At 42.6% G+C, this 25,746-nt stretch overlaps 1 protein-coding gene across 6 annotated transcripts in view; it reads left to right on the top strand.

Annotated features, from left to right (window-relative positions):
• Nucleotides 1–25,746, top strand: part of NCOA6 (nuclear receptor coactivator 6) — a 43,778-nt gene continuing 18,032 nt past the window's right edge. For 3 of the 6 annotated variants that reach the window (XM_072917054.1, XM_072917052.1, XM_072917055.1), the window contains exons 1-9: nt 6–104; nt 12,052–12,204; nt 12,321–12,589; nt 15,326–15,481; nt 16,048–16,170; nt 17,557–17,685; nt 18,503–19,318; nt 22,020–22,166; nt 23,111–24,230. In XM_072917054.1, the coding sequence (XP_072773155.1) occupies nt 12,361–12,589; nt 15,326–15,481; nt 16,048–16,170; nt 17,557–17,685; nt 18,503–19,318; nt 22,020–22,166; nt 23,111–24,230 (2,720 nt within the window). In that variant the 5' untranslated portion in view covers nt 6–104; nt 12,052–12,204; nt 12,321–12,360. Of the gene's footprint in view, nt 105–6,680; nt 6,784–12,051; nt 12,205–12,320; nt 12,590–15,325; nt 15,482–16,047; nt 16,171–17,556; nt 17,686–18,502; nt 19,319–22,019; nt 22,167–23,110; nt 24,231–25,746 lie in introns of all 6 variants that reach the window. The other 3 variants (XM_030288711.4, XM_072917051.1, XM_072917053.1) reach the window with 3 other exon arrangements.

Raw genomic sequence — 25,746 nt, 5'->3', positions numbered from 1 at the left:
GGCGGCGGAGCGGCGCTGGAGTCCCGGGCCGCGCGCGACCCCCGCCCCGCGCGCCCCCGCGGCTCCGCGCGCGCCCCCGGCGGCGGCGGCGGCGGCGGGTGCAGGTGAGGGGAGGGCGGGGCGGGGGTCGGGACGCGGCCGCGGCAGCGGCGGGGCCGGGGCCGGTCCGGGCGGGGCGCAGGCCGAGCCCGCGGCGCGGGGGAAAGGGCGGCGGGGCCTGGCGGGGCGCGGAGCGGTGCCGGGCCCGGGCCGCCGGCGGCGTTTCGGCGGTGCCGGCGGTGCCGGGCCGCCCGTCCCGAGCCTGTCAGCGCGGCCGAGGCGGCCCCGCCGCGCCCGGCGCGGAGCCGCCGCTGCCCGGCCGCGCTCGGCCTCGGCCGCGCTCCCGGGGCGCGGCTCGGCCCGGCCCCGCCGGCCCGGGACGGAGCGCGGCCGGGCCCGCGGCGCTGTCAGACGCGGGAGCTGCCCCGGTCCGGCCGCTCCGTGCGCCGGTCCCTCAGCCCTGACCTCATGCGGGCGGTGACGGCTTTGTGCCGTGTCAGCCGGGCGCGTTGACGTTTCGCTTTTGTTCGAGTCCTCGGTGACTCTTAAACCAGTCGGAAAAAGGCTCTTCGCTCGTCCCCTCCGTGTCATTTCTGCGTTTCTGTAAATGTCAGCTGCTTTAAAACCATCTCGGGAAGCTCAGAGCTCTGCTTCCTTCCCGCTGCTTTGGGGAATGGATGGACAGAGCTCTTCTGTGGCTCTGCATCCTGGCAACAGGTTGGAGCTTCCTAAGTTTTGTCTCTCCATAACCTCTCAGCCTCCTCATAGACACATTTTTGATCATTCCCCTCACTGGGAACTGTAGGGAAACCTTTCTCCGAGGTTTTATTGTAGTAAAACCTCTCTTAGAAGAAAGTGCCTCTTGGTGGTCTTGTAATTATTGTGTGTTGTTCTGACTGGATTTTTAGCTATGGCGCCTTTCAGTATTTCCTGTGTGTGAAAACAACCACAAAGAACAAATCTGGCATCTTCCATAAAGGTTACCAAGTGTAATGACCACAACATTTGGATTTGGCAGCTCTTTTCAAGTTATAGCAGATGGTCCCAGCTTTTCTACGTCTCTTGTGGAGCGAGAAACAAAGGTGTGTGTGTTCAGAAGGGCCAGATCTGGGCCTGGGGCTGCACGCAGTGCCTGCAGCATTGCTCCGAGGTGTTTGCCAGAGATTCTAAGTATCCACTGAGCCCTCTGAAACTTACCTGGCTCCAAGAGGAAATGTTTTGTGGTAACACTGTGTCCGGACTCTCCTGGGAGAGGAAAGATCAGAACATGAGGAGCTGGCTGCACGCATACCTGACCTTCAATTGAGAAATTACATTTCTTAGTATTTTAAACCCAAGGTAGGGTCTTCTGTTAGACATTGGATTTGGGCTGAAAATCTCCCAGCAGCGCTCTCCAGCCATTTTCTCTGGAAGGCCTGTCCTTCTGTAGTAGGACTTGGAGGACTTGTGGGACTTGGTTGTTTACAGCAGGCTTCCAGGTGATGGGGTAATTTAACATTTTTCTAGTAAAAAAGTAGATGCTTCTCCAACATAAGAAACTACTGTGTGTAGAGAAGCAAAAGAATTCCAAGTCCTTGTGCGTCTGGAAGTGTTGGTGTTTCCATTTTTCAGTGGCTTAAATATTTGAAAATACAGGTTGTGGAGGTAAATTGTGCTGAACAGCTGTAATGCCACTCTTTGTGCTGCCTGAGCACAACAAAGGTTCCTGCTTCTGTGGGAGATGTTAAATGTTTCAGCGTGATAACTAAACCTTAAAGTGGCAATATATTTTTATTTTCTTAGTACAAGAGCAATTGCTTTCGGATGGAAGCTGGAGTTACCACCCAATTAGACAGACTCGCTAAATTTAATAGATTTGCAGTGGCAAAGGATTTGCTGCTGAAGGGATTGAAGAGTTAATGTGACTTTAACAGTTTGCATTGAGAATGGTGAAATTTTATAGGTCGCTAGCGAACCTCTGAAGGGCAGAAGGCGTGATGAGGGTGTCTTTCAAAATCCTGTGGTCTCTGTTGAGAAATGCAAAGCTGTGGTGCAGGGACAGTGTGAGGGAACAGAGGCCTGCTGGTTGTAGAGCACTGAGCAGCAGGACTTCACCCTCAGTGCTGCAAAAACTGTATTCAAGCCTCAGTTTTTTCCTTAATGCACAGCTGGACCAGAAGGAATGAGAAAGAATGTGTAGGGCTGGGAATAGGTGAGGACCAGCAGTGGAAGGAGAAATAACCCCAGGTGATATCGAGTCGAGGCAGCAGGGAAGATGCTTCATCAGATGAGGTGTTTTCCATCTTTAGGTGAGTCTCTCCATTTCCACCAGCCAGACAAGCAAGTCACCTTTGCTTTACCAGAGCCGTGGATATTTTGTGCTTTGTCTTGGCACTGTTGCAGACTCTGTTGTCCCCTCAGGAGCAGGTCTCTGATGTTCTTCAGGAGGAGCCACCCATTAATTGCAGATAACTGAGCATTTCAGCCACGGAGTCAGCGTGTTCCTGCATGGAGAGCTGGAGGTTTAGCTCAAGAGGATGAAGATAACTTAGATTGTCTTGTGCCCATGCTAATTAGAGTGATGTCGCTGGAGTTTAAAGTTAATCTAAGATTTGGATTATGTAGGCTGGTAGTGGAAGTTCTCCAGAGGTCCAGAAGCTGGGGATTTTTCTCAGTCAATTGAGAAATCATTTTCCATCATTTTCCATCCAGTGGAACGGCATCCCACGTGCACGCTGAATGGCACATCAAAAATTGCTGCTGTAGTAATCAAAAATAGGAATAAGTACTGAATTGGCCGTGTATATGTGACAGCCCTGAGGCTGTAACTCAGTAAATAGCCCTTTTTTATGCATGTGGGGGAAAAAGAAAGGCAACCAGTGCGTGGCAGTGCTGTTGGTTTGGGAGCTGGGGTGCGGGATGGAGACGCAGGTGGGACTCTGCAGCTCAAGAGGACCATCATCTTCTTGGACGCGAGACCAGTTACCTTCTTCTGCAGCTGGCATGAGTGCCTTGCAGCATAGCCCTACACAGGGCTTTGGATTTCATTTGTGTGAAAAATGGAAAAGTACAGGAGATGAATGATACCTTGTCTAAATGTATGTAAACCAATAATTTGGGAGACAGGAAGTTGCTTATGCTCAGCTGTATATATGGGATCCCAAGCTTTAGGTCTGGTGGATGGGCATCGTCTAGTTATTCCACCAAAAGATGCATGCTCTTGAATTCTCCAAGTTTTATGTAAATAATTTTAATTTTATAATTTTTATTGTTTTGAAAATCAAACTACCTGCCAGGACCACACAGCTGGTGTAAGATTATGTTTTTCATTGTGGTTTCTGTGTGGTGCTCACAGAGACTGAGTTAAGCCTCTGGTCTGCATTTACAGAATCCCAGAATGGTTTGGGTTGGGGAAGACCTTAAAGGCTGCCTCATTCCAACCCCTTGCTGTGCATGGCAAAGTGTTTCTTTGAAGAGTTTTTTAGGAGTGCTCTTCCCATCCCTGCAAGAATGCATTGCACTCCAGTTCTGTTGCATCCACATTTTACCAGAAGGTCCTAAGCTGCTTGCGTGGTTCTTAATGGCAGTAGTGACAATAAATAACACTCGAAATCTGAATTTTCTAAAAGCCCAGAGCAGCACAAAATAAGCTGCAAGTTTTTATACAGTCAGAAAACTCTCAGAATAATCTTGATTTTAACCAAAGGTCTACCTATTTCTGTTATATGAAGATTAGTTTTTTGGTCAGGGAAAACAATCTCCTTGATACTGAGTGTCTCCTACCAAAGAATTTCTTTTAAGCTGTTTATTTTAGCTTCAATTCTTTTTTTATCCTTTATATGATTCCAGAATTTTAAAAGCTTCCCTGATATTTCCTGGATATTTATTGGATGTAAGAAGGAATAATATTGCAAAAGGTGCAGTTTTCAGTCAAACCTTAGTTCAGTGCTGATGATCACATGAATTTCTGGGCTGGTTATATTAGTGTTTAGGAAGTCCTGTGAGAATTTGGTGATCAAGGACCACCTGTGGGATGTGTCAGCTCAGAAAGGTCTGGTAGTGGTTAAATTCTGGTTTAAATAAAAAGCTTGTTGTAACACAGAGCACAAATTGCTACTTAAAAAGGTATTTTTCATAACTTTTGAAGGCAAGATCAAATACAGTCAAGATGCTCCTCATTTTAAATAGCATCTCATTTTGTTTGCTGGTTGCGTTGGTGGATCCTTGTGGAAAGTTATGTACTGAAAAGCTCTGTCAGTATTCACAGTGTGCTTCTTCCAAATGAAAATATCCTTACCATGGGAAATTACTAACTCAGCTAATGGGAATTGATTGACCAAATATTGTGCTGGGTGGACTGCAGCTCCCAAGAGAATTGCTGATTCCTATTTCCCTTGTGCCTGGCAGCAGCCTTGGTTTATATCTCAGCTGCTGAAAAGGGTAATTTCTACATGGCTAACTTAGCTGCTGAAGTGATCATCCTGCTTTTTAGAGCAGTCCTGAGCACCTCAGCAGTCAAATTCTGTTGGAATAAAACCAAATGGCTCAACTGAGGTTTGTCCATTGCAGCTTGGCATGAGTCGTGGGCTTTCAACAAACTTCTTGAACCTTTAACAAACTGATATTTCATTAAACTTGCTGTCAGACTACATGAGGATAGCACTGCAAAGAGTCGTGTGTGTTATAAGAAGCTGTAATTTTCTCCTTGTCAGAAACATTTAGGTTTCAGTGGTTTAGCTTGAGGGCTATGGGAGTGCAGCATACCAGTGTGAGGAGCAGTGACCAGTTTCATGTCAGTGTGAGGGAACAAAGCCTGCCTTGCTGGAGACTTACTTGGTTTGTTTTCTTCGTGTTTGGGAAAGCACAAACTCTAAGCAAAACTCTTCCTGTCGCTGGAACACTTCACAAAGCTGTTTCTGTCATTTCTTGTGGTCTGCTAAGGTGTGTGTTCAGTGTCCAGGTCTGTCAGATAACTTACTGTAGTGAAAGTTGGAGCAAATGAACCAATGTTGATTGCTTATTTTCCTTAACCAAATTTGGTCTCATCCCATGTGCACAGTGGGAATGGAGACAGCAGCAGTTACTTTTTCTCCCTTCTTCCCTTAGCCCATGCTGACCATCCTCAGTTTCTCACTGGATCTTGCTAGGGTAGCCTGTCTTTCCCAGTCCTTTGAAGCAGTAGGGTGTTGTGGTGGGGGACACTCAGAAGGGAGAACTGAAGGAACAAAACCCCTTTGGTTCCTTGCACTAAGGACTTCAGAAGATTTTTCTTCCCTCACTGCCCCACCCTTCAGCCAAGATTACCCTCACCCTGCTGGGCTAAGGCACAGGCCCTCAGCATGGGGACTGGCTGCTGCACCTTGGAGAGTTCCTTAAAAACAGCATTTCCATGGCCTGGCCTTTCCTGTGAAATTTTGGCCTGGCTTTGGAGGTAACCAGCCAGCTTGTTACAGGACTCAGCTTTAGGCTGTGAACATCCTTTTATGAAAAGGGTGAAAAAGTAGAACTAATGCAGTAGCTGCTGTAGAATATGAAAACCTTTTTTAGTTTTGGCTTATACAACAATACTAAAATTTCCTACTTCAAATTTTGATTTTGCTTCTCAGCTTGGTGTCTGGTGGTGGTATTTAAACAGGTGCATCTAGCTGGAAACAGGTCACTGCTTGTGATTTATCCATCAGGTATTCGACTTGGTGCTACACTTCTTGAGTTACAGTTACGTAGAAATACAAGAAGATACGAGAGGCTGAAAAGTGTTAGATGACTATTAAAAGTGCTGCAAAGCTTCTATAATGTGATTAAATGTAAAACCTCTTCTCTCTCAGTTGCTGGGTTGGTGTAACGTGCATAGGCTACAGCACAATGGGCTTTTAAAGCAATTTTGCTTTGTTGTCTAGATAGAAAACAACAAATCTCTGCTTTTTCTTTCTGAGTGTACTTCTATTTTTTGCTTCCCCTGTTTGTTTTTGGGCAGTCCCCTTACCCACTGATGAACAGGCAAGCATGTAAGCAAAAAATCTCCTTGAGAACCACCCCTGGGCTATGCCTATAAACCCCGTTGATTCGAGGGGCAGTGTTTTGTTGTCCCAAAGCCATTTAGCTTTACTGCTGTGTTTTTATAATCCCAGGAGCTGGAGTGCATCCTGGTGAACCCGTGACCAGGAGCGGGGACTAGGAACGGATTCACCTCCACATGTTGGCCACCTGCAGCAGCAATGTCTGTCTGAGGGGGTCCTGTGGGCTTGGAACGTGCTTCTGGAATGAGCTTAACCTGAGCTGGTTTGGGCACCTACTCAGGATGAGCGGAGGGACATCCTGGCTGTGCCAGTTTCTCTGTTTGAAGATTAATCAAGATGAGTTTGCCCTAAGACTTAAATAAAAACATTATTCTAGATAAAACTTGCCCTGTTTAGAAGACTAGAATGTCATTTACAGCTAAAGGAAGTATTCAATTTTCTGCCTGTCATGAAAGGTTGATTTTTCAAGTTGCTCAGGCTTTGCTCTTTGAAGCTGAATATAGTAATATGTGCTTTTTACATTGCTTAGGAGGGCATTTGACTTGGTGCAAAGCTGCATATTAAAAATTGAGCTATTCACCAGTATGTTCAGTATTTCTGTTATTTCCCATCACTGTCTGATGAAATGTGATGGTTTTCTTTCAGGATTCCATATTTGGGAGTTGCTGTTTAACCATGTTTGCCAGTCTGGAATTACCTGAAGTCCTTTTGCACACCGCACAATACTGAACTTGTGAAATTTGTTTTGGTAGGTAAAATAAGCATGTGATGTATCTGAATATCTGTTGTTTTTATACATTCTCCTCCTGCCTCTCCTCACTGCTGTATCTGCAGAGCTGGGCTGGCTCCAAAGCTGAATTCCCAATTGGCCGTACAGGGTATTTGCCATCAGGTTTATGCCTGCTCCTCCCAAGGAGAACAGTTGAGATGCTTTAGTGGTGTCATTCATCTAGCACCATTGTTTGAAGTTTGAAATTACTGGAACCCTGGCTAAGTTGTTTTAGAGGAAATGTTAGTACATGTTTATTTTTAGGTATTCTTTCATATTATAACTGTGATTTTTAGCCTTATTTCATTAATCTCCTTGTGTTGTATTGTTATATGACACTTGCCTAGAATTTGTTTAAAAGTTTTGTTGGGCTTTTGTTTTGTGGGGTTTTTTTTTTGGGTTGTTTTTTTTTTGTTTTGTTTTGTTTTGTTTTGTTTTGTTTTGTTTTGTTTTGTTTTGTTTTGTTTTTTTCCCAAAACCATATTATTTTAATCTTTGTATCATAGAATGGATGTGGGTGTCTAGGTTTATTCATTGCTCAGGTTTAACAAACTCCAAGATCACTATGCTGGGCAACAAAGGAAACAGTTGTAGGAGGATTATACACTGTTGACAAATCTCCGGGAGAGACAATGTTGTGATCAGAGTTTCTGGGGTTTATGGGTGTTACATTTTAAACACAGACTGTGAGTGCATGTTACAGATTAAAAGAAAGCCATTCCTCTCAGGACTATTCTGGTGATACTGAACCTCCTCTGCTCCCATCATGAAAATCTCTACATATTTTTCTCACTGGCACCTAAAACAAAGGAATCAGAAAACATTAAAGTGTATTATCCAAGACACCCTTTATTCCTGATATTTTTTTCTATTAAGTCACTTGAAAACCATTTTTTAGTGACAGCAAATGCAATTTAAATCCTTTAGAAATTACGTTTCTACTGCTATCCCAGACTTTTCCTCCTCCCTTTCAATTCTGGTTCTCCCAAGGGATTTGGGTGTAACGTGATGTCTTTCCCTTCCCTGTTGCAGCTTTAAATAATGGTCAGTGTGAAGATGGGGACCCTGCTTACTGCCAACTTGTGCCATCTGCTAGCGAAGGGCATCGATCCATCCTTCCTTCTGCTCTCATCCTTCCCAATCTTTTGTGCAATGTGGCAGAGTACTTGTTGAGATGTAGAGCACTATTTTAGTACTTTTTATTTGTTTTGCGAGAGTGCAGGTTCTGATGTGACATCAGTTGTGAAAGTGTTTATTGTGAATACATTCAAAAGCTTGTAAATCAATAGATTGTGGCAGAAAACCTGGAACAGGTGGCCAGACAAAGCCTTGGTTTAACTGTGTGCTCTGTGTAGTGCAATAGATAGGGGAAAGCAAGACAAGAGATTTCAAGTTCTGTTTAAGACACAAATTGATGTAAGTTTAGATCCGTTGAGTGAACCTTGGGGCAAAAATACCAAGGTATCATTTGGGTTTTTTTCCTTTGTGCTGTTTTTTTTCACTCCAGAGACCAGCACTTCCAGGTACTCCAGAGTCTGCCAGCTTTCCCATGTTCAGCTGCTCTCTGGTTAGTGACAACTGGCTGTTTCAGATTTTGCTCTAATCCCATCTGTCCCAGGATCTGGATGGGATTTTCCAAGCCTTGCCCAGCCACGTGGTGCTGGATTTGTTGTGCAGGCTGCCTGTCAGGCTGCTGGTGGGGACAGCACAGGGCATGACAAAATGCCTTGGGGTTCCTGATGGTGTGTGTGTGACCCAGCTGTCCATCAGCCCGGGTCTCAACTGTGGCATCCTGTATTCTGTGGGAATTCTTCCTCTGAAGAGTCTGTTTTGCACATGTGAGTGGGTCAGTTGTTTTATCCATAAGCTGAGTGTGCCTGGGAGCTCCTGGCTCCAACAGCCCAGGGTGTGCCCTGCACCCTTTGGGTTAGACACACTGGTCTTCATGGGCCAAGCTCTTCCACCCCCTGTCCCCATGCAACAATGCAGGTGCATTTTGACCATTTGTCTGTTACTTGGCTGTTTATCCCAAACTCTCCTACATCAATTAGGTATTTTTAATAATGAGATTGTACTGAATAAGACCAACTTTATTATAAAGAGGCATAGCGCTGGTTTTGTTGCTGTAGCCAGTTCCAGGCCAGGTTTGAGGGTAAATGGTTGCCATGTGGTAACACTGAACTTGCTCTGACTTTCCAGAAACAATTGTATAATGGGAAATACTAATTTGGACTCTAAAGGAGCAGGGGCAGGAAGAAGGCCATGTGTGCTTTTTGAAGGAAGGATGATTACCAGAGACCTTCTTGTGCTGCCAAGTGAGCATGGATGTTTGAGTTCCTGAAGTGTGCTGTGGTTGTGCAAATCAGTTCAGGTGTGGTTCTTATCAGAGATCCTCCATAACCTGCTGGGAGTTCTGGTTTAATGCATTGTTGAATGAGCAGTATTTTACCAGTGTGCTTATGCTGAAGGCTTTTTGTGTTTGTGTGGAAGAGTGTTGAGAGAAGGTACCTGCTAATTATGGTCAAGTGCTTGCTCAGGATTTATGGGAGGCAGCTCTATAACAATGAGGTTACAGAAGTTGTTAGGATGCTTTGCAGCTGGGATTCATTTGCTCTGACATGGATGGTGTGCTGTGCACTGCCTGAAAAGGAAAATTTTGCAAATCATCACTTTCTCCTGTCATACTTGAGATAAATGATACCTGAGTATAGGAACAGACAGAAGTTCCTGTGTTTTGGAGGGGAAAGGGTTCATGAATGTAGAAGATTTCCTTGAGGAGCATGATGTGAAGAAAAAATGCAAAGGGAGGTGTAGCTATATGTGCTCATCTGGGAGGTAAAATATAAAACTTGGTCTTGGTTTGTTTCCTTCCCTCACAATATCCCAACGGTCCTGTGATTCTCTGAGTCAGGTGAAACAAGGCCTATGGTCCTTTGGGATTTAGAAAACTCAGTTTTAATGGTGTTTACAAAGGGCCATAACTTCAACAAATCCTGTCAGATTTTAGTACATTCAGATGAGGTTGATGAAATTTCATCTAAGCTGCAGCATTTTAATGATTTTTTTTTAAAACTATGACTTAAGCAATCTGGGAGTTTTCTGCTTTTCTGCTCTTTCACAGGGAAGATGGAGGCTTCAGATAGCTCCATTCAAAAAAAAAAAAAAAAAAAAGAAGATCTGAAATGTTTGTGTCCTTGTAGATAAATTCTTATTTCTTTGGTGTTAGGCATTGTCAGGTGTACTCATGTTTCTCACTGCAGGTGCAACACCCCATCACCTCCAAGTAGTTGTAGCTTTTCAACATGTAGGAGCCTGTATTTTGAACTGAGATTTCTCTCCCTAAAAAATTTACTCATAATTTTCTGACCAATAACATTCTATGTAATTTTCCACAAATATAGTGCTTATACTTCACAGGATGCTTGCCTCATTCCTTGCACAGAATTGCTGTGTTTGGCCATTAAAAAGGCCATTTAGGACCCTCAGCTCCTCTCTCCCTGGAGTCAGTGGATGTGGAATAAAAGATGTAGGAATGCAGAAGGAGAAGGACTGTTCTCCTCATTAGTGTAAAGCCAGCTTGGGTAAGGAAGTTACCTGTCCAAGAATTTTGTGAAAATCAGTTAAAACATTTTTTCACAGACTCATATTAATTGTGATTCTCATTGTCTGGGCACCTGACATGAAACTGAGGAGTTTGCCTTAATGGAGGCGCCAACACACAGAACAGTAATTTAGACACAAAGCCAAGCAACAAGGGAAAGAAAAAAGATTTAATTATCTCTGTGTTCACCTGGAAATGAATTTTAAAAATTTATTTCTCTTTTGCTCATCTTTAAAGTTCCCATGGCAATAACAAGTATATGAAAGCACTATGAAAATAGATTATTACCTCTGAAACATTGAGTTTATTTTCTGATGCAGGACTGCAGAAGAGCTTGTGACACAAAATTCCCATGGTTTTTAATCTGAGGTTTGAGGATGAAGGCTGGTGCTGCAGGATGAGAGAATAACTCCATGTAAAATAGGGGATTATTCCTTAGTGCTGTTGGATTGCCTGGTGTGGGGTAGGGTTGCCAGGGAGAAAAAAGCCACAGTATTTTGTAAGTGTAGTGAGTGTATGTGTAGAGATCTGACCAAAAGCTATGGGGAATTTGTGACTTCAAGCCCTTGATTTTTCCTTTGGAATATTGTCCCTTCAGCAGCCTTGTGCGAGTGTGTAAACAGTGCAGAGCTAATCTGTGCTTTTCTAACATTGTTAGATTTTTTTATTAGAAAAGGCTATTTTCTGGCCAGCATCTGCAGCTCACGTTTCATCTCAAAGTTGTGGTTTCGTGTTGGGAACTTGAACCTCTGCCAAAACCCCAGTTTGTATCCTGTTCAAGGGTATGTTGTGCTGAGCCAAACCTTCTGGGTGGGTTGTGCCAAGTACCCACAGCTTTGGAGTTATGAGATCTTGACAGTCCTGGCTGGCGAGTGGATTTGACTTTGACAATTGTGGTCAGGAACAGGTCCTTTTTTTGGCTGTTTCTATAGATGGTTTGAATCTTTTAGCAGTATTTGCAAAGTGCTGAGTGTTAGAGCAGATGTCTTACCTGGAAAGGATAGTGCCATTGCCCTCGTGATGGAGTGGGAAAATGTGTATCTTAACATAGGTGGTGTCCACTGTAAGTTTAGGGATACTTTTATCACAGATTGTACTTCTGTAACAGCTTAGATTAATGTCATAATGTGAAAGTTTATTGCAAAATTTAGACACTGTATTAAGCAAGATCCATCAGGTGTGGGACTTGACTTTCTGAATTCATTCTTATCTGAGTGTGATGTGGGGGCATGGTTGGGAGTTGTGGGCTGTGACTGGGGAGCAGATTTCAGGTTGTTACATACATAGGAAGCTGAAAACACCTAAATCTTTACAAACTTTAGAAAAATAGGCAGAGTATGCCTGAGATTTTGCTGGGTGTGAGTAAGATATTTTTCAAATGCTACATTTCTCCTGGTGAAAATGTGTTGTGGCTTTTCTACTGCTTTGGACCTATTGCATCTGCAGTCTCTAAAATTAAATTTGGTGGTTCTTCCTATCATTCTGTAATTCAGCTGTTGCTGTGAGTTTTTGTCTCCTGACAGTCAGGCACTGCAGCATTGGTACCATGTGCTTGCTTGTCCCCTCTATGACACAGGAATGAATATAATTCGTTTTCCTGTGATTTTTTTATCCTCTACCTTCCTTTCTACCTGTCTGTCTTTTAGATCAACTGGAATACTTCTTGAGTCACGTGCAGCACGATTCTGCCAGGAACCCCCTTCTGTTTGTCCTAGTGGAGGAACAGCCTGGACACTGCCATGGCCACCATTTCCAGCCTCACACAGTTGGTCTCACAGAGCCCAGTACTGGGTCACCAGGTAGGTTTTTCTGTCAATGACCAAATGCGCCACTGAAAGCAGCTGTTAATGTCCTTACACAATTATTATTCACAATAATTATTATATGTATTATAATTCTCTTTTTCCCTTCCAAGCATCACCTTGACGTCTGACAGGCTCCCATTGTTGGAAACAATGGTTTTGGATGATCTACCTAACTTAAAAGATACATATGCCTCCTTGTACTCCTCAGCTATGGAAGACTTAGAGGTCGATTTTGATTCAGGACTGGAGGAAGATGAGCTGAAACAGGAGGCTGGGGATTCCACAATCTTTGTAGCTTTTAAAGGAAATATAAGTGACAGAGACTTTAAGCAGAAGCTGGATACCATACTGGAGAATGTGCCTGGCCTTTTACACATGGGTAATGTACCTTCTTGTCACTTTCCAGCTGTCCTTAAAATGCTTATTTAGGTAGTCAGGGTACTTGCACAAAAAATAGATTGTATTGGGTTTGAGCAACTTCGTTTTGTTGGGGTTATTCTTAGCAAATTTGCAAGCTGTTATTCTCAGAAATGCAGGCTACAAGTGTCTGCAGTTGTTTTGTTGTTTAAAACTGATTTATTTAGCAAATTCATTAATTTCTCTTCTGTTTCCACCCGGTTTCTCTGGAATATTAATTTTTATGCAGAGTAAGAGAATGTGTGGTTTTATTATCTTTCATGTCCCTCTGTGACACATGGCTGTATTATACAAAAGTGAAATCAGGCTTGTTCACACAGGAGATGTTTTACTGCCCAAACTGTCCAATTTAAACTACTGCAGTTCCTCTGAGAATGGGTTCACATTCCAGTACCTGTGATAGCACTGCCCTGTTCTGACCTACCCTACCTGATTGATTGATTAGTGTTGAGGAACGGGTAATGCCCTGATATACCCCTGAATGCTTACCCAGCTCTGGGAACAGCTCCATGGCAAGTCAGTGATAACAGGCTTTTTGGGACATCTTTTACCAGCATGTTTAGATCTGGAAAAAGACATTTGTCCCCTATCTGACCATGTTTTAAAAAGTCCTATGTTGATTACTGATGGCTGCTTAGTTAGGTAGCCTTGATTTTCTTCAGCAGTGTCTAACACCTTTTCAGGAAAATAACACATTACTTCTCAATAGCCAAACTGAATTTCTTTATCACTTTATTCCTTTCTTTCAGTTTTGTCCATGTAGTCAGCTAGCATCATTCTGTTGTGTTCTTGCTGTTGCTCAGAGAGATAAAAAAGCTGGGATAAGACAAAAATTCTATGAAGAAACACCAGTTTTGAGCTGTGTCTTACAAGCAGTTGGAAAGAGATGTAAATTAACAGACCATTACTGGTGTGAAGGGATGTGTGTAATACCACAAATCAATTATGTATATATATATATAACTGCATGTAGTCATCTTTGTTATATAGAGGTATCTGCATGCTGAGTCTGTCATAAATATTAATGCCAGGATTAATAAACATGATACAGACCTCAGTTGAGAAAGCAAATTTTAGAAGTCAATGTCAAGTTAATTTGAAATTTATCCATGTGCGAAATTATTTAAACTGATTCAGAGCAAAACAGGATATCCTGAATGCAGGGTTAGTAAATAGCATGGGGTTATCTTGACAGATGCAGTGCTTGAAAAATTAGAAACTTGGGTTCAAATACATAGAAATACTGAAAATTATATTACAGTTTTTCTATGTAAAATATTAGGACATCAATAGGAGAAAATATGGGATTGTTCAAACGCCCACAAATGGGGATTTGAAAACTCCTCCTGCCGTTTTTCCAACCAAAACCAGGTTTTTAGGTGGAATAAGGACGAATTTAATAATTCCATTACTGTAGCAGCAAAAGGGGCTTGATGAATTAGTGGTGAACAAGAGCTTTCTAAATAGGAGTGAGTGTTGGCATTCTTAACTAACCCAAAAGTTAGCAAGTGTTTAGTAAATCTGAGGTTACAGTGGAGGAGCTGTCTGATGAAAATTCGGGTCGATGCTTCTGTTTTGAGAGGAACTTCCTTTACAGAAAGATAGAAACTGGAAACTTATACAGCTATATTGGGAGTATATTTTTAACTATCCTTAAGTGCATTTTGTAGCAATCATTTAGGTAGGTATCATGTTGGATAATGTGTCCAACATAACTGCCCAGTCTTTCAACAGCTACTTTGAAAACCACTAATCTATGTCGAAACACTCATTTGTAGAACAGGTGTTCAGAAAACCTGCAAGTGAGTATTTTGCATGACTTTGAGATGCTTTTTGGCAGTGGATTTGAAATGTTTCCTTGTAGAGCAAATATTTCAAGCATTTCATTCCTGTAGTCAGTTTTTCCCACATTCATCTGGTTTGCAAACAAATGTGCTGTATCACAGGGCTGGAGCCCCTCTGCTCTGGGGCTGGAGAGAGCTGGGGGTGCTCACCTGGAGGAGAGAAGGTTCCAGGGAGACTTTGGAGCCCCTTCCAGTGCTTAAAGCATCTCCAGGAAAGCTGGAGAGGGTCTTTGGAAAAGGGATGGAGAGACAGGACAAAGGGGAATGACCTTAAGATGGAGGAGTCTAGATTTTAGATGGGATATTAGGGGGAAATTGTTCCCTGTGAGGGTGGGCAGGCCCTGGCACAGGTGCCCAGAGCAGCTGTGGCTGCCCCTGGATCCCTGGAAGTGCCCAAGGCCAGGTTGGACGGGACTTGGAGCAGCCTGGGACAGTGGAAGGTGTCCCTGCCATGGCAGGGGGTGGAATGAGATGGGCTTTAAGATCCCTTCCAACCCAAGCCTAATACCTGTAATTGTATGAAATCTATTTTATTAGATATTTTCCAAGTTGTTTATCCACTGAATATTTCAGTTTTTAAGTAATACTATCAAGTGATTCTGTTGTCTATTGTATTGGTTATAATTTGAGTAGTTTTTTTACTGCTAATTTTTTGGAAAATTTCTGATGTGGTTTGGCAGCATTGGTTGCTATACACCTGTGTGGGGAAAAAAATCTCCCGTGCCTGAGACTAAGCACTGGCAATTTTCAAAGCCAAATACAGTTTCTTTTTTTTAAGCCTTTCAACCAAGTTCTTCCATCAGACGTGCTTAAAAAACTGCCTTTGCACTGACTTTGATTGTTTTTCTTTTAAGAATCTAACAAGTTAAAAGTGCAGAAAATAGAGCCTTGGAACAGTGTTCGTGTCACCTTCAACATCCCCCGGGAAGCTGCCGAGCGGCTGCGAATCCTGGCTCAGAACAACAACCAGCAGCTCCGAGACCTGGGCATCCTCTCAGTTCAGATTGAAGGTATTGCACACCAAATCTGCTTCCAAAGCTCAGATTTAAGTAGACTCAAAAAGCAGTTTTGTGTACTTGGTTAGCGTTGCAAAACTTTTAAGTTACTACTTAGGCTTTAGTGAAAAAGATAGCTCAGGACTTTTATTCTTTAATAATAACATTTATTAATAATAAAAATGAAAGCTGGAAATGCTCCAGGCACCAGGAACCCTCCTGAATTTTTTTTTTTTTGTGTGTTGACTAGGAAAAGGTTGGCTGATTTTCTTTCCCTGTTGTTTCACGTGAGGCTTTCTTTAAGACAAGTTTTCAGTTGCTTTCACAGTTACCATATCCATTCTGGACAGTTGTCCGGGAGCGCCCTCAGGATGAAATTAAGGGCAGGTGATGCTTGTCATGACATTTGTTCTTAAAACTGGAATCCAGAAGAGTGGTGTGATGTGCAAGTGTCCTTCTAAAGTGCACAGTGGAGGTGAAGCCTGTTCTTCCTTCCTCGGCATCTCTTAAATTTCCTTTTGCAATAGTCTGTGTTCTGCTTTTCTGTCTCTTCTGTTCACCCAACCTGTGCCTTGCTTTAGGGGAAGGCGCTATCAACTTGGCTTTAGCCCAGAGCAGGAGTCAGGATGTGCGGATCAATGGGCCCCTGGGAGCAAGCACCGCCATGCGCATGGACACGGGATTCCCCATGCAGGGAGGACAAGGTAAATCCCCTCTGGCTTCTTCCTGGTGCTTCAGCCACTCACAAATTTACTGCTGGGCTAATGAAACTCCACTGGTTACAGCAACTCTTGTTTGCAGAATTCTAGTTGTCATTTAAATTAATGTCTGGTCTTGTTCCGTGCTGTCAAACCATGTCCTGTGTTATGTAAATGTTATGCATTGTGTCCCACAAACATTGGAGTGATTTTGGCAGGGCCCATTGGTTTGTTTTCAGGTATTTTGAGGGTGTGGTGCTTTGGGGTTTTGTTGGTTTGTTGGGTAATTGGTTTGTTTTGGGTTTTTACATACAGTCTGTTGAAGCAGATGGGTTGAGTGTAGTGAATTCACTTTGAAATATGCACAGATTTTCACAGTGTTCTGCTTGGGTCCCTTTATGGAAATGTGCATAAGTCTTGATTCAGTGTACAATAAACTGACTTAGATTAAATCCCTTAGAATTATGGGAATGACAGGACACTGTCATTGTTACTCTCTTCTTATTTTCTGATAAACATTTGAAATCTGATTATAAATAAGGGCTTTTTGTGGAAGTGTGTAGTTTTTAAACTGTATTTTAGAGTATTGTATATTCATAAACAATTTTTAACTACAAAACTCAGATTTGTAGTTATTACAAAGAAAGCTACTATCTCATTTATTAAAATAGCTGAATCATAAGCAGAATAAATAACTGGAATTTAAAGCATTTAAGCCAGGATAATTTTTGGTCAGTTTATCTAAGATGCATTTGTGGCTGTTCAGGAGAAGGAATGGAAAGAACATTTTAGCTTTGTAGAAACTTAATTTAATAGTAGTGAAATTTTTGTCCTTAACAAAGACTAAAGCATTTTTAAGAAGGGCTTTACTCTCCGCAGTACTTATCAGTGCCTTCATTTCCTCTCTGCAGGTCAACAACATAACCACAATAGAATCAAAAGGGCAACAGTAGCAATCATTTTAGAAAATTACAGCGTGTGGAAGTGAAACATTGAAATTTTTTTTCCTCTTGCAACACCTCAGTTACTTTCTAGTTTCAGGCAAAACCCTGAGTTACTTGTACAGCTTTGATACAATCTTGTCACTTGGTGCTTTCAGTGTAGGTCAGGCTCACAGACATCACCTGAGTCAGTAGTGTTTCCATTTATACTCTTTTAAAATTCGGTGTTAAAGAAAGACCTACAGCATGACCTGAACGTGTTTGTTTGATACCAGGGAATCTGAGCTTTCAGACAGAGAGGTGTATCCTCAGGTTATTTTGGACAAACAATTCTTAAAATCTAAATAAATGTTTTACTGACAAATATACTTTTTTCTTGTTAAAAGAAAAATTCTAAAATTATTCTCTATATAACTGCAAGACTTGATGATTTCTATTTTTATTTTTTAAGGTTTAATAAGAATGAGCAATGCTGCAGCTGTCATGATGTCCCAGGGTGGAAATGTGCCCTCCTCTATAGTGGCAAGTGGTGCTAGTGCTGAGCTGCAGCCACGAACACCTCGGCCTTCCTCACAGCCAGGTGGTAAAATCTAGTCATAATACTGATCTGAAAAAGTTCTTAAATTTTGATTCTTCAGCACACAAGCTTGAGTGTGTACTCATGAGAGTACTCCAGAATTGTTCTGGAGCATTTTCCCTGCCTTTCTGGGAGCTACTCTTTCTGTGAGAAGCTCCCTTTCCCCATAATCTGTTAAATTTTTTCAAATAATTTGTGTGCCTAATAAGTCACCAGATTGCTTGGTATTTTGTTCAAATGTGTTGAGCAATGGCAAATGTATTTTTAAACTTGAACTGTCATGACTGAGCTTTACATTTAGGTGAAAGTAAGAGAAGGATTAGTTCAATGAGGCAGGAATATTTCTGGTGCTCTTTTTTCCCTTCTTTTCAGGAAGGGTAGATAGACTGGTAAGTTAAAGTTTGGAGGTCTGGTGGGTGTTAATGTTTGGGGGTTATTCTTCACAGGTTCCCCATGGAAGTGGTCATGGCACCAAGCCTGACAGAGTTCAGGGAGTGTCTGAATGATGCTCTTTGTCCTGTAGTTTAATTTTAGGTGATCCTGCCAGGAGCAGGGATTTGGACTCAATGGTCCTTCCAGCTGAGATACTCTGTGATTCTGCAGTTCTGAGTGTGTAGAAGGCTCACATCAGTCTGTAGCATTGTGGGGCTGTTGTGCTTTGTTTTAGAGGATATAGATTGATAAGACCCAGCTTCTCTGGAATATGAATTTTTATGCAGAGTAAGAAAATGCAAGCAAGCAATTTAGCCTTTGTTGTTTTGGGATGGGTTTTGTCTACAGTCAGGGTTTCTTAAATTTTTTTTTTTTGCTATTTTATTAGATGCAATGGACCCACTCTTATCTGGGCTAAATATGCAGCAACAAAATCATCAGTCTGGATCTTTAGTTCCTCAGCTCCATTCTATGCAGTCAGTTCCTGTAAACAGGCAGATGAACTCAGCCAACTTTCAGCAGCTACAGCAGCAGCAGCAGTTGCAGAATCGGCCTCCCCAGCCACATCAGCAGCCACAGCAGGGTATTCGACCTTCATTCACTTCACCAGCACAGGTTCCAGTTCCTCCTGGCTGGAACCAACTTCCTTCTGGAGCACTTCAGCCTCCTCCAACCCAGGGAGCACTGGGTGCATTGACAGTAAACCAAGCCTGGAAAAAGGCCCCATTGCCTGGACAAATGCAGCAGCAGCTTCAAGCAAGACCATCTCTAGCAACAGTACAAACTCCTACTCATCCTCCACCTCCATATCCTTTTGGAAGCCAGCAAGCTTCCCAGGCTCACTCAAACTTTCCCCAGATGAGCAATCCTGGCCAGTTTACTGCTCCTCAAATGAAAAGCCTTCAGGGAGGGCCCTCACGGGTTCCTACACCACTACAACAACCCCACCTGACCAACAAGTCTCCTGCTTCTTCTCCCTCCTCCTTCCAGCAGGGCTCTCCTGCCTCATCTCCCACTGTTAACCAGACGCAGCAGCAGCTGGGACCAAGGCCTCCCCAGAGCAGCACCCTTCCCCAGGGATTCCAGCAGCCTGTCAGTTCTCCTAGTCGTAATCCTATGGTGCAACAGGGGAATGTACCCCCCAGCTTCATGGTGATGCAGCAGCAAAACCAAGGTCCACAAGGTTTACACCCTGGTTTAGGAGGTAAGAAGTACTGAAATCTTCTTTTATTTTAAAAGGAAAAGAAACATAAAGTGTCTGGAACTACTATTGCTGTTAGTTCTGAAAAGATCCTTTATGAGACAGAATCAACAGATAGGTGGAGTATGAGGTGGGTATTGGTGAGTGAGCATCCACATCACTTTGTTTCTACTCTGTCTCTGTCCTGCAGTGTCACAGAGGTGCCCAAAGGGTCAGGGAGGAGTTGCTGTGTGCATTGCACTTATTGCCACTTGTCCTGTTGACAGCTCTTCTGTTGCCTTTAAACAAGCTTAGGATGTTCAGAGATGGTGTGGGGATTTTGTTTAGATTTGGGGTTGCTCTTTTTGGGGGGAAAGGGGAGGATTTTTTTCGAGTGTAACAAAAACCCTTTTTTTCTCTCTTCAGCTTTCTCTGTCACCATTTACATTTTCCATTACAGAAGTGAGGCATTGTTTTGCATCTTCCTTTCTAAGCTGTGGATGTTTCTTCTTCACCCTGTCTTTGTCACCAGTTTCTTCTTCTATAAAGAGGAAAGAGTTAATGTTGCTATGCTGTTTTACTCCCTATCCGAAAATTAAGATGTCGGGGTGTTTTAATTTCTCATTTGGCTGAGTTGTCTTTAGTTTTCTCTTTGGATCAATGCACTTAATTCTTTTCCTTACTACTCCTGAAGTTCTTCTCTAATAATGAAAGCATTTCTTCTGTCAGTCCCAGGATCTCTTTTGTGTCCTTGGTGGATTTTTTCCCCTTGAGGGGATTTTTTCCCCTTGAGGCCTTTGTATTTCCGTGCAGATTTGTCATGCTTCTCTTCGCTCACTCATTTGTTCATCTTTGTCTTGCATGGCTGTTGTCAGGTCCCATGCACCAGTTCTTGCTTAAGCCATTTCTATATGTACTTATGGCCAGTATTCTTCCTCCACCTACACACACATAAGTACATTCTAGTGTCTTGCATTGTCATGCTGTACATCCAAAATCTGTCCAAACATTGTAAGGAATTCCTGTTTCTTGGCCTACTGATCTGGACAAGCTTCTTGTTTTCACTGTTTGTACCATGGGTCTTGTTTGAATTCAAATTAATTTTCTGTGTTTCAGAGTTCTCTTGGGATCTGCCAGTGTACATGTGGTGTATCTTATTTGTCTCCATCTGGAAGCAGTTATTCATTATTATAGTCACATTTCCCTACAGTCTTGGCTCACCAGCCATATGTCCCCATCAGAAATTTTAGCCATGACCTTTAGCCAGTATAATCTCCATGTTCTGCTTCCTAACTAAACCCACTACAAACAAACATCATTTTTTTTGAGTTTAAAGTCACACCAGAAATAAACTGTCAAAATATGTTATTTGGTCTTATTTTAGACTTTATTGCTAATTCACCAATCCTGCTGTGAGCTGTATCCTCAGGTGATTTTAAAAGACAGGATTTTTTTGTTTCAGCAAAACTGTGTTACTCCCACTGCTGAGATTTTTGCCTGACTTCTATGCATGCTCATTCTTCACTGCAATTTATATGTTAATTTGTCATTATAGATCTTTCCATTTTCGAGCCACCTTACATTTAAAGGTTTGGTGTAAATGAATGCATTCAAACACTTTGCATTTCACACAGCCAATTTAGCAAAACAGAATTTATATCTGATTTGGAATAGGCCAAGCTAACACTTTATTTTTTTTTCTCAGTTCAAGCATTTCTATGTACAAAACATCCCTAAAATTTTAGCGGAACCAAAGCTGGTTCCAGTGATGTGGTATTTCAATAAGTCTGTTTCTGTATTTGCAGATATATTTGGTGTTTGGCCTATAGACTTGATTACCTTGAAATATTAATTACAACCTAAGACCAAATAATTAGCACAAGCAGTAGAATTAGATGTGCAAGAAAGCTGTAACTGCAGAAGGAATTGAAGTCACAGTCTGGCACTGGGTCAGGAAAATAAAGGGGGCAGTGGGCAGGGTTGCTTCAAAGTCTGAGGCATTGTGTGGACAGTGAGTTAAAAAGAAGTGGGTTCTCTTAAATCATCCACGCTGCTGCTCACACTGGCAGGTAGAGGGGAGGGTTTTCTCTCCGTCCCAGGGCAGCAGTGATGTTTGGATGTGCCAGAGTGTGGGTGTTGTGCCACATAAGAGCCTGAAAGTATTCCTTGCTCTTGCAACAGGAATAGCAGAGTTACTTGAATGAGCAGCAGTTCTGGATGTATTGAACTGTGGGGTTCCTCAGCCCACTCTGGGATGAAAAGACCCTTTGAGTGTGTGCACACAGCAGCACTGATAAGGAGTGTGTGCCTGGTGTGTTAGAGCTGGTGAGAGGAGCACATCACTAAGAAGAATACCAGTTATTTCTGTTTGTGTACATTGAATAAGTTAAGGGTGTGCTAAGAGATGCAGTAGAGCAGAAAGCAACAAACCACATTAATTTCTAGTTTATGTAAGGTCAAATGTGGACTTTTCACCTTCTCTGGGTAGTAAGTTTTGTACTTAAATTATAGTTTGAAATTAGTCACAGTAATTTGTTAGACAGAATTGTTGCACAGGTAAGAACTATAAATGTCTTCAGTGGATTTTGTCTATTGACAAAAAACATTTTCTGCCTAAACCTGTCGTATGATAGTACAGACTCAAAGATATTCTCCAATTATAGATTTTGTCTGTTCTTCCCTTCCCATTTTCTGTACTAACTAATCAGAAAATTCTCATGTTCAGGAATGGCCAAGCGGCTCCCCCCGGGGTTCCCTGCAGGCCAGGCTAACCAGAACTTCCTGCAAGGCCAGGTGCCCTCCACAGCTCCAGGAACGCCAGGGAACAGCGGAGCACCACAGCTGCCAACCAGCCAGAACGTGCAGCACACAGGTCTGACTGCAGGGGGGCCTTCCTCAGCTTTTTCCATTTTCTGTTTGTAGCACATGATGCCTTTTCCTGTGTCACACAGGAGCCATTGAACCCAAACCATTAAACCCGTGCCATTAACAGGGAGCTGCTGGCTGGGGCTGCAACAGCACTCTGTGTGTAGTACTGGATAGGGAAAAGAAAAGCATAAGGCTGCTCATGTTTCTCAACAACTATTATTGATGAGGACTGTGGGTCTGAGCTTCAGAAGCAGCTGCTGAGAAACTGAGTGGAAGGTAGCACTGAAATTTGGAGGCAAGGAGTAATAAAGATACAACACAAAAGGAGCTTCTTGTCCAGAAAAAAAAAAAAAAAAAAAGTATAGCTATCTTAGAAGCAGAAGAGCAAAATAGTCTTGTTCTGCTTTGAAAAGATTATTTATTACTTCCTTCAAAAATTTCCAAAGTCTTCTTAAAGTGTGAAAATGAAATCTTCACAAATGTATCCCTCCATTTCACAACTCAAATTATTAGGTTTTTTTGCTGGATTATGGATACCCTGATGATGCAATTTCATCAATATTCCACGTGCCATTCTTTATCCCATTATAAAATATCCTCAGGGTTTGAAGCTCATTTTGATTATGAATTACTCTGCTGACTTAGGTGACATTATGAAAGATTTTCACACTTAGATGCAGATAAGAACTGAAATTAAGTTTCTGTTCTGTCTTCTGCAGTGGGATACAGGGGAAGTAGCAGTCCAAGTGTATATTTTGAAATGTATGGCGTTCTCTTTTGACAACTAACAATCAAACTTTGCATCCCAGGACTGCAAATACATGAGATAAGCCAGTTTATTGGAAAAGGGAAGAAAGCAATTTTGGAATACTCGACATTTGAAGGTGTGAAAACTCTTGCACCACTCCAATTAGTTTCTTACTGGTATTTTCTTTTTATTTTCTTAAGGTGGCCAAGGATCTGGACCTCCTCAAACTCAGATGCAAGCAGCACATGGCCCACCAAATATTATGCAGACCAATCTAATGGGACTTCATGGAAATATGAACAACCAGCAGGCTGGTGCTAGTGGGGTGCCACAAGTTAACATGGGCAACATGCAGGGACAGCCTCAGCAAGGACCACAGTCGCAGCTTATGGGGATGCATCAGCAAATTGTGTCCTCTCAAGGACAGATGGTGAACATTCAGGCTCAGGGATCGCTGAACCCTCAAAACCAGATGATACTTTCTCGAACTCAGCTCATGCCGCAAGGCCAAATGATGGTGACACCCCAAAACCAAAATCTTGGTCCCTCTCCCCAGAGGATGACCCCACCCAAACAGATGATTCCCCAGCAGGGACAGCAGATGATGTCCACACACAATCAGATGATGGGACCTCAGGGCCAGGTCTTGCTACAGCAAAACTCCATGATGGAGCAGATGATGACCCCTCAGATGCAAGGAAATAAACAGCCTTTTAATACTCAAAACCAGTCCAATGTTATGACGGGGCCAGCTCAACTGATGAGAGGACCAACCCCAAACATGCAAGGAAACATGGTGCAGTTCACTGGGCAGATGATGGCACAGCAGGGCCCAGTGAATGGGAATCCTTCTCAGGTGATGGGAATTCAAGGGCAAGTTTTAAGACCCACTGGACCTGGTCCTCACATCTCTCAGCAACTTGGGGATACTGCGACCACAACAAACAACGATGGGAATTTGACGCAGATGTTACCTGAGGTTCCTGTGCAGCAGCCAAACATGGTGCCTTCTCATATGCAAGGAATGCAAGGAAACAATAATGCTTCAGGGAGTCATTTCTCTGGCCATGGGCTGCCTTTCAGTACAGGGTTTAGTGGAACTCCCAATGGGAATCAGGTTTCCTGTGGGCAGAACCCTGTGTTTCCTGTCAATAAAGATGTGACGCTCACGAGTCCGCTCTTGGTTAACCTACTCCAGAGTGATATCTCAGCAGGGCACTTTGGTGTGAACAACAAACAGAATAACCAGAATGCCAACAAGCCAAAGAAGAAGAAGCCTCCAAGGAAGAAGAAAAATAATCAACAGCTAGAACAAACAACGTAGGTTTAATATTACAGTGTTTTTTATAAGGGGCATGAAGAAACTCCTGCAGGCATCTTGTCAATATTTTATCAGCAAGTAATGGGTCAGAAAGGACTTGTATTTTATTCATGTTGTAGCAGTTTCTCTGAAGAGTTGGTCAATGGAATGTTTGTTCAAGATTAAAAATAACATGCAAATATCCAAAATCAGTTAGAAACCCAATCCTAGGAGCACTGTTCCTTACCTTTACTGGGTGAAGGAAGTTTAGCATGTGGCCCATGGTGCCACAGCCCTTGGAAGAGAAGGCTGCCTTTTTTAAGCAGTCTGACAGCCACGATCAAAGGGTGGGAAGTATGTTCAGAAGAACTAGAAGCCTCTATAAAACATGTGCAGGACAGATTTTGGAGGGTTGTTTCCTGACTCATGTGCATATCCTGACACATTTCTGCCTGGAATTGAGCTGAACGTCTCTCTTAGTTGAAGCTGCAGCTAGAATTTAAAGGGAAGAATGTGGTACTTTCTGGATATGAGATTAACAAATCCAAGCAGTGCTGGTCTTCCTACCTAACAGAGATTAGGAAGGAAAAAAAAAACCCTACAGCTCTTGAGAGAGAGGAGGCCAATGGAAGAGATTGAAAGATCATGAATGAATATGCCTTTTTAGTGAAAATATAAGATTGCAGAATCTCTTCCTTCTTTGGCCATAGTGTTTTCTCTTGGCCAGCTGTCCTGTAAGCATTTGCCATTGACAGTTCACTATCACCCAGCACAGGGTGGTAGCTGCTGCTGCTGTGCCATTATTCAGCTCAAATGGTGAAGGCAGATATGCTTTATTTAATTATCCTGATGCTGCAGATGAGCCCATGGGGCATTAACAGGAATCCACCTGATGGTACTTGGCAGGGGGGATTGTTTTCAATCAGGGAAAAATGAAAAAAAAAATTGCACAGAAAATTATAACACAGAAATACTCAAATATCAAAATTAAATTCTTAGAACCAAACAAAAAGATGGCAATAGCACGTGAAGATCCTGGTGTGGCTCTGGTTCCACCAGTCTGGCCCCTTTGAATAATCATGTTTTTAACCTGAAGTTTATGCTGCCTTTCCTAGAGGCACATGTTCAGTTCAGTGCAAAGAGAAGCTGGCATGAAGTACTAGGTAAAATGTTCAATATTTTAACTTTTCTCTTGGTTATTCAGTGTGTAGCCCCAGCCTGCATTTTCTGCAGTGTCAAGATTCCTTCATGAAGATGGAATTAATAATCTCATGGACATTTTAATTGTGGACTGAAAATCTCACATCTATACCAAGTGATCTTTTGTGATAATCATTAATTGGCTTAACTAGTACAAAAAATAAAATGCAGAAATGCTGTAAGGTAAAGCAAAGCATGCTATTTTAATAGGCCTTGGAAAAAAGCTTTTTAAGCCTCTCCTGTATAGTTGTATACAGTCATGGTATGGCTGGTCAGGTCCTCACTGCTGCTGAGTGATCTCAGATTACAGCTGGAGGAGGACACAATCTGTGGCCA

This window comes from Taeniopygia guttata, chromosome 20 (genome assembly GCF_048771995.1).
Source record: "Taeniopygia guttata chromosome 20, bTaeGut7.mat, whole genome shotgun sequence".
NCBI classification, from domain to species: domain Eukaryota; kingdom Metazoa; phylum Chordata; class Aves; order Passeriformes; family Estrildidae; genus Taeniopygia; species Taeniopygia guttata.
Note: the sequence above shows the minus strand (reverse complement) of the source record. Positions and strands in the feature narration are given on the sequence as shown.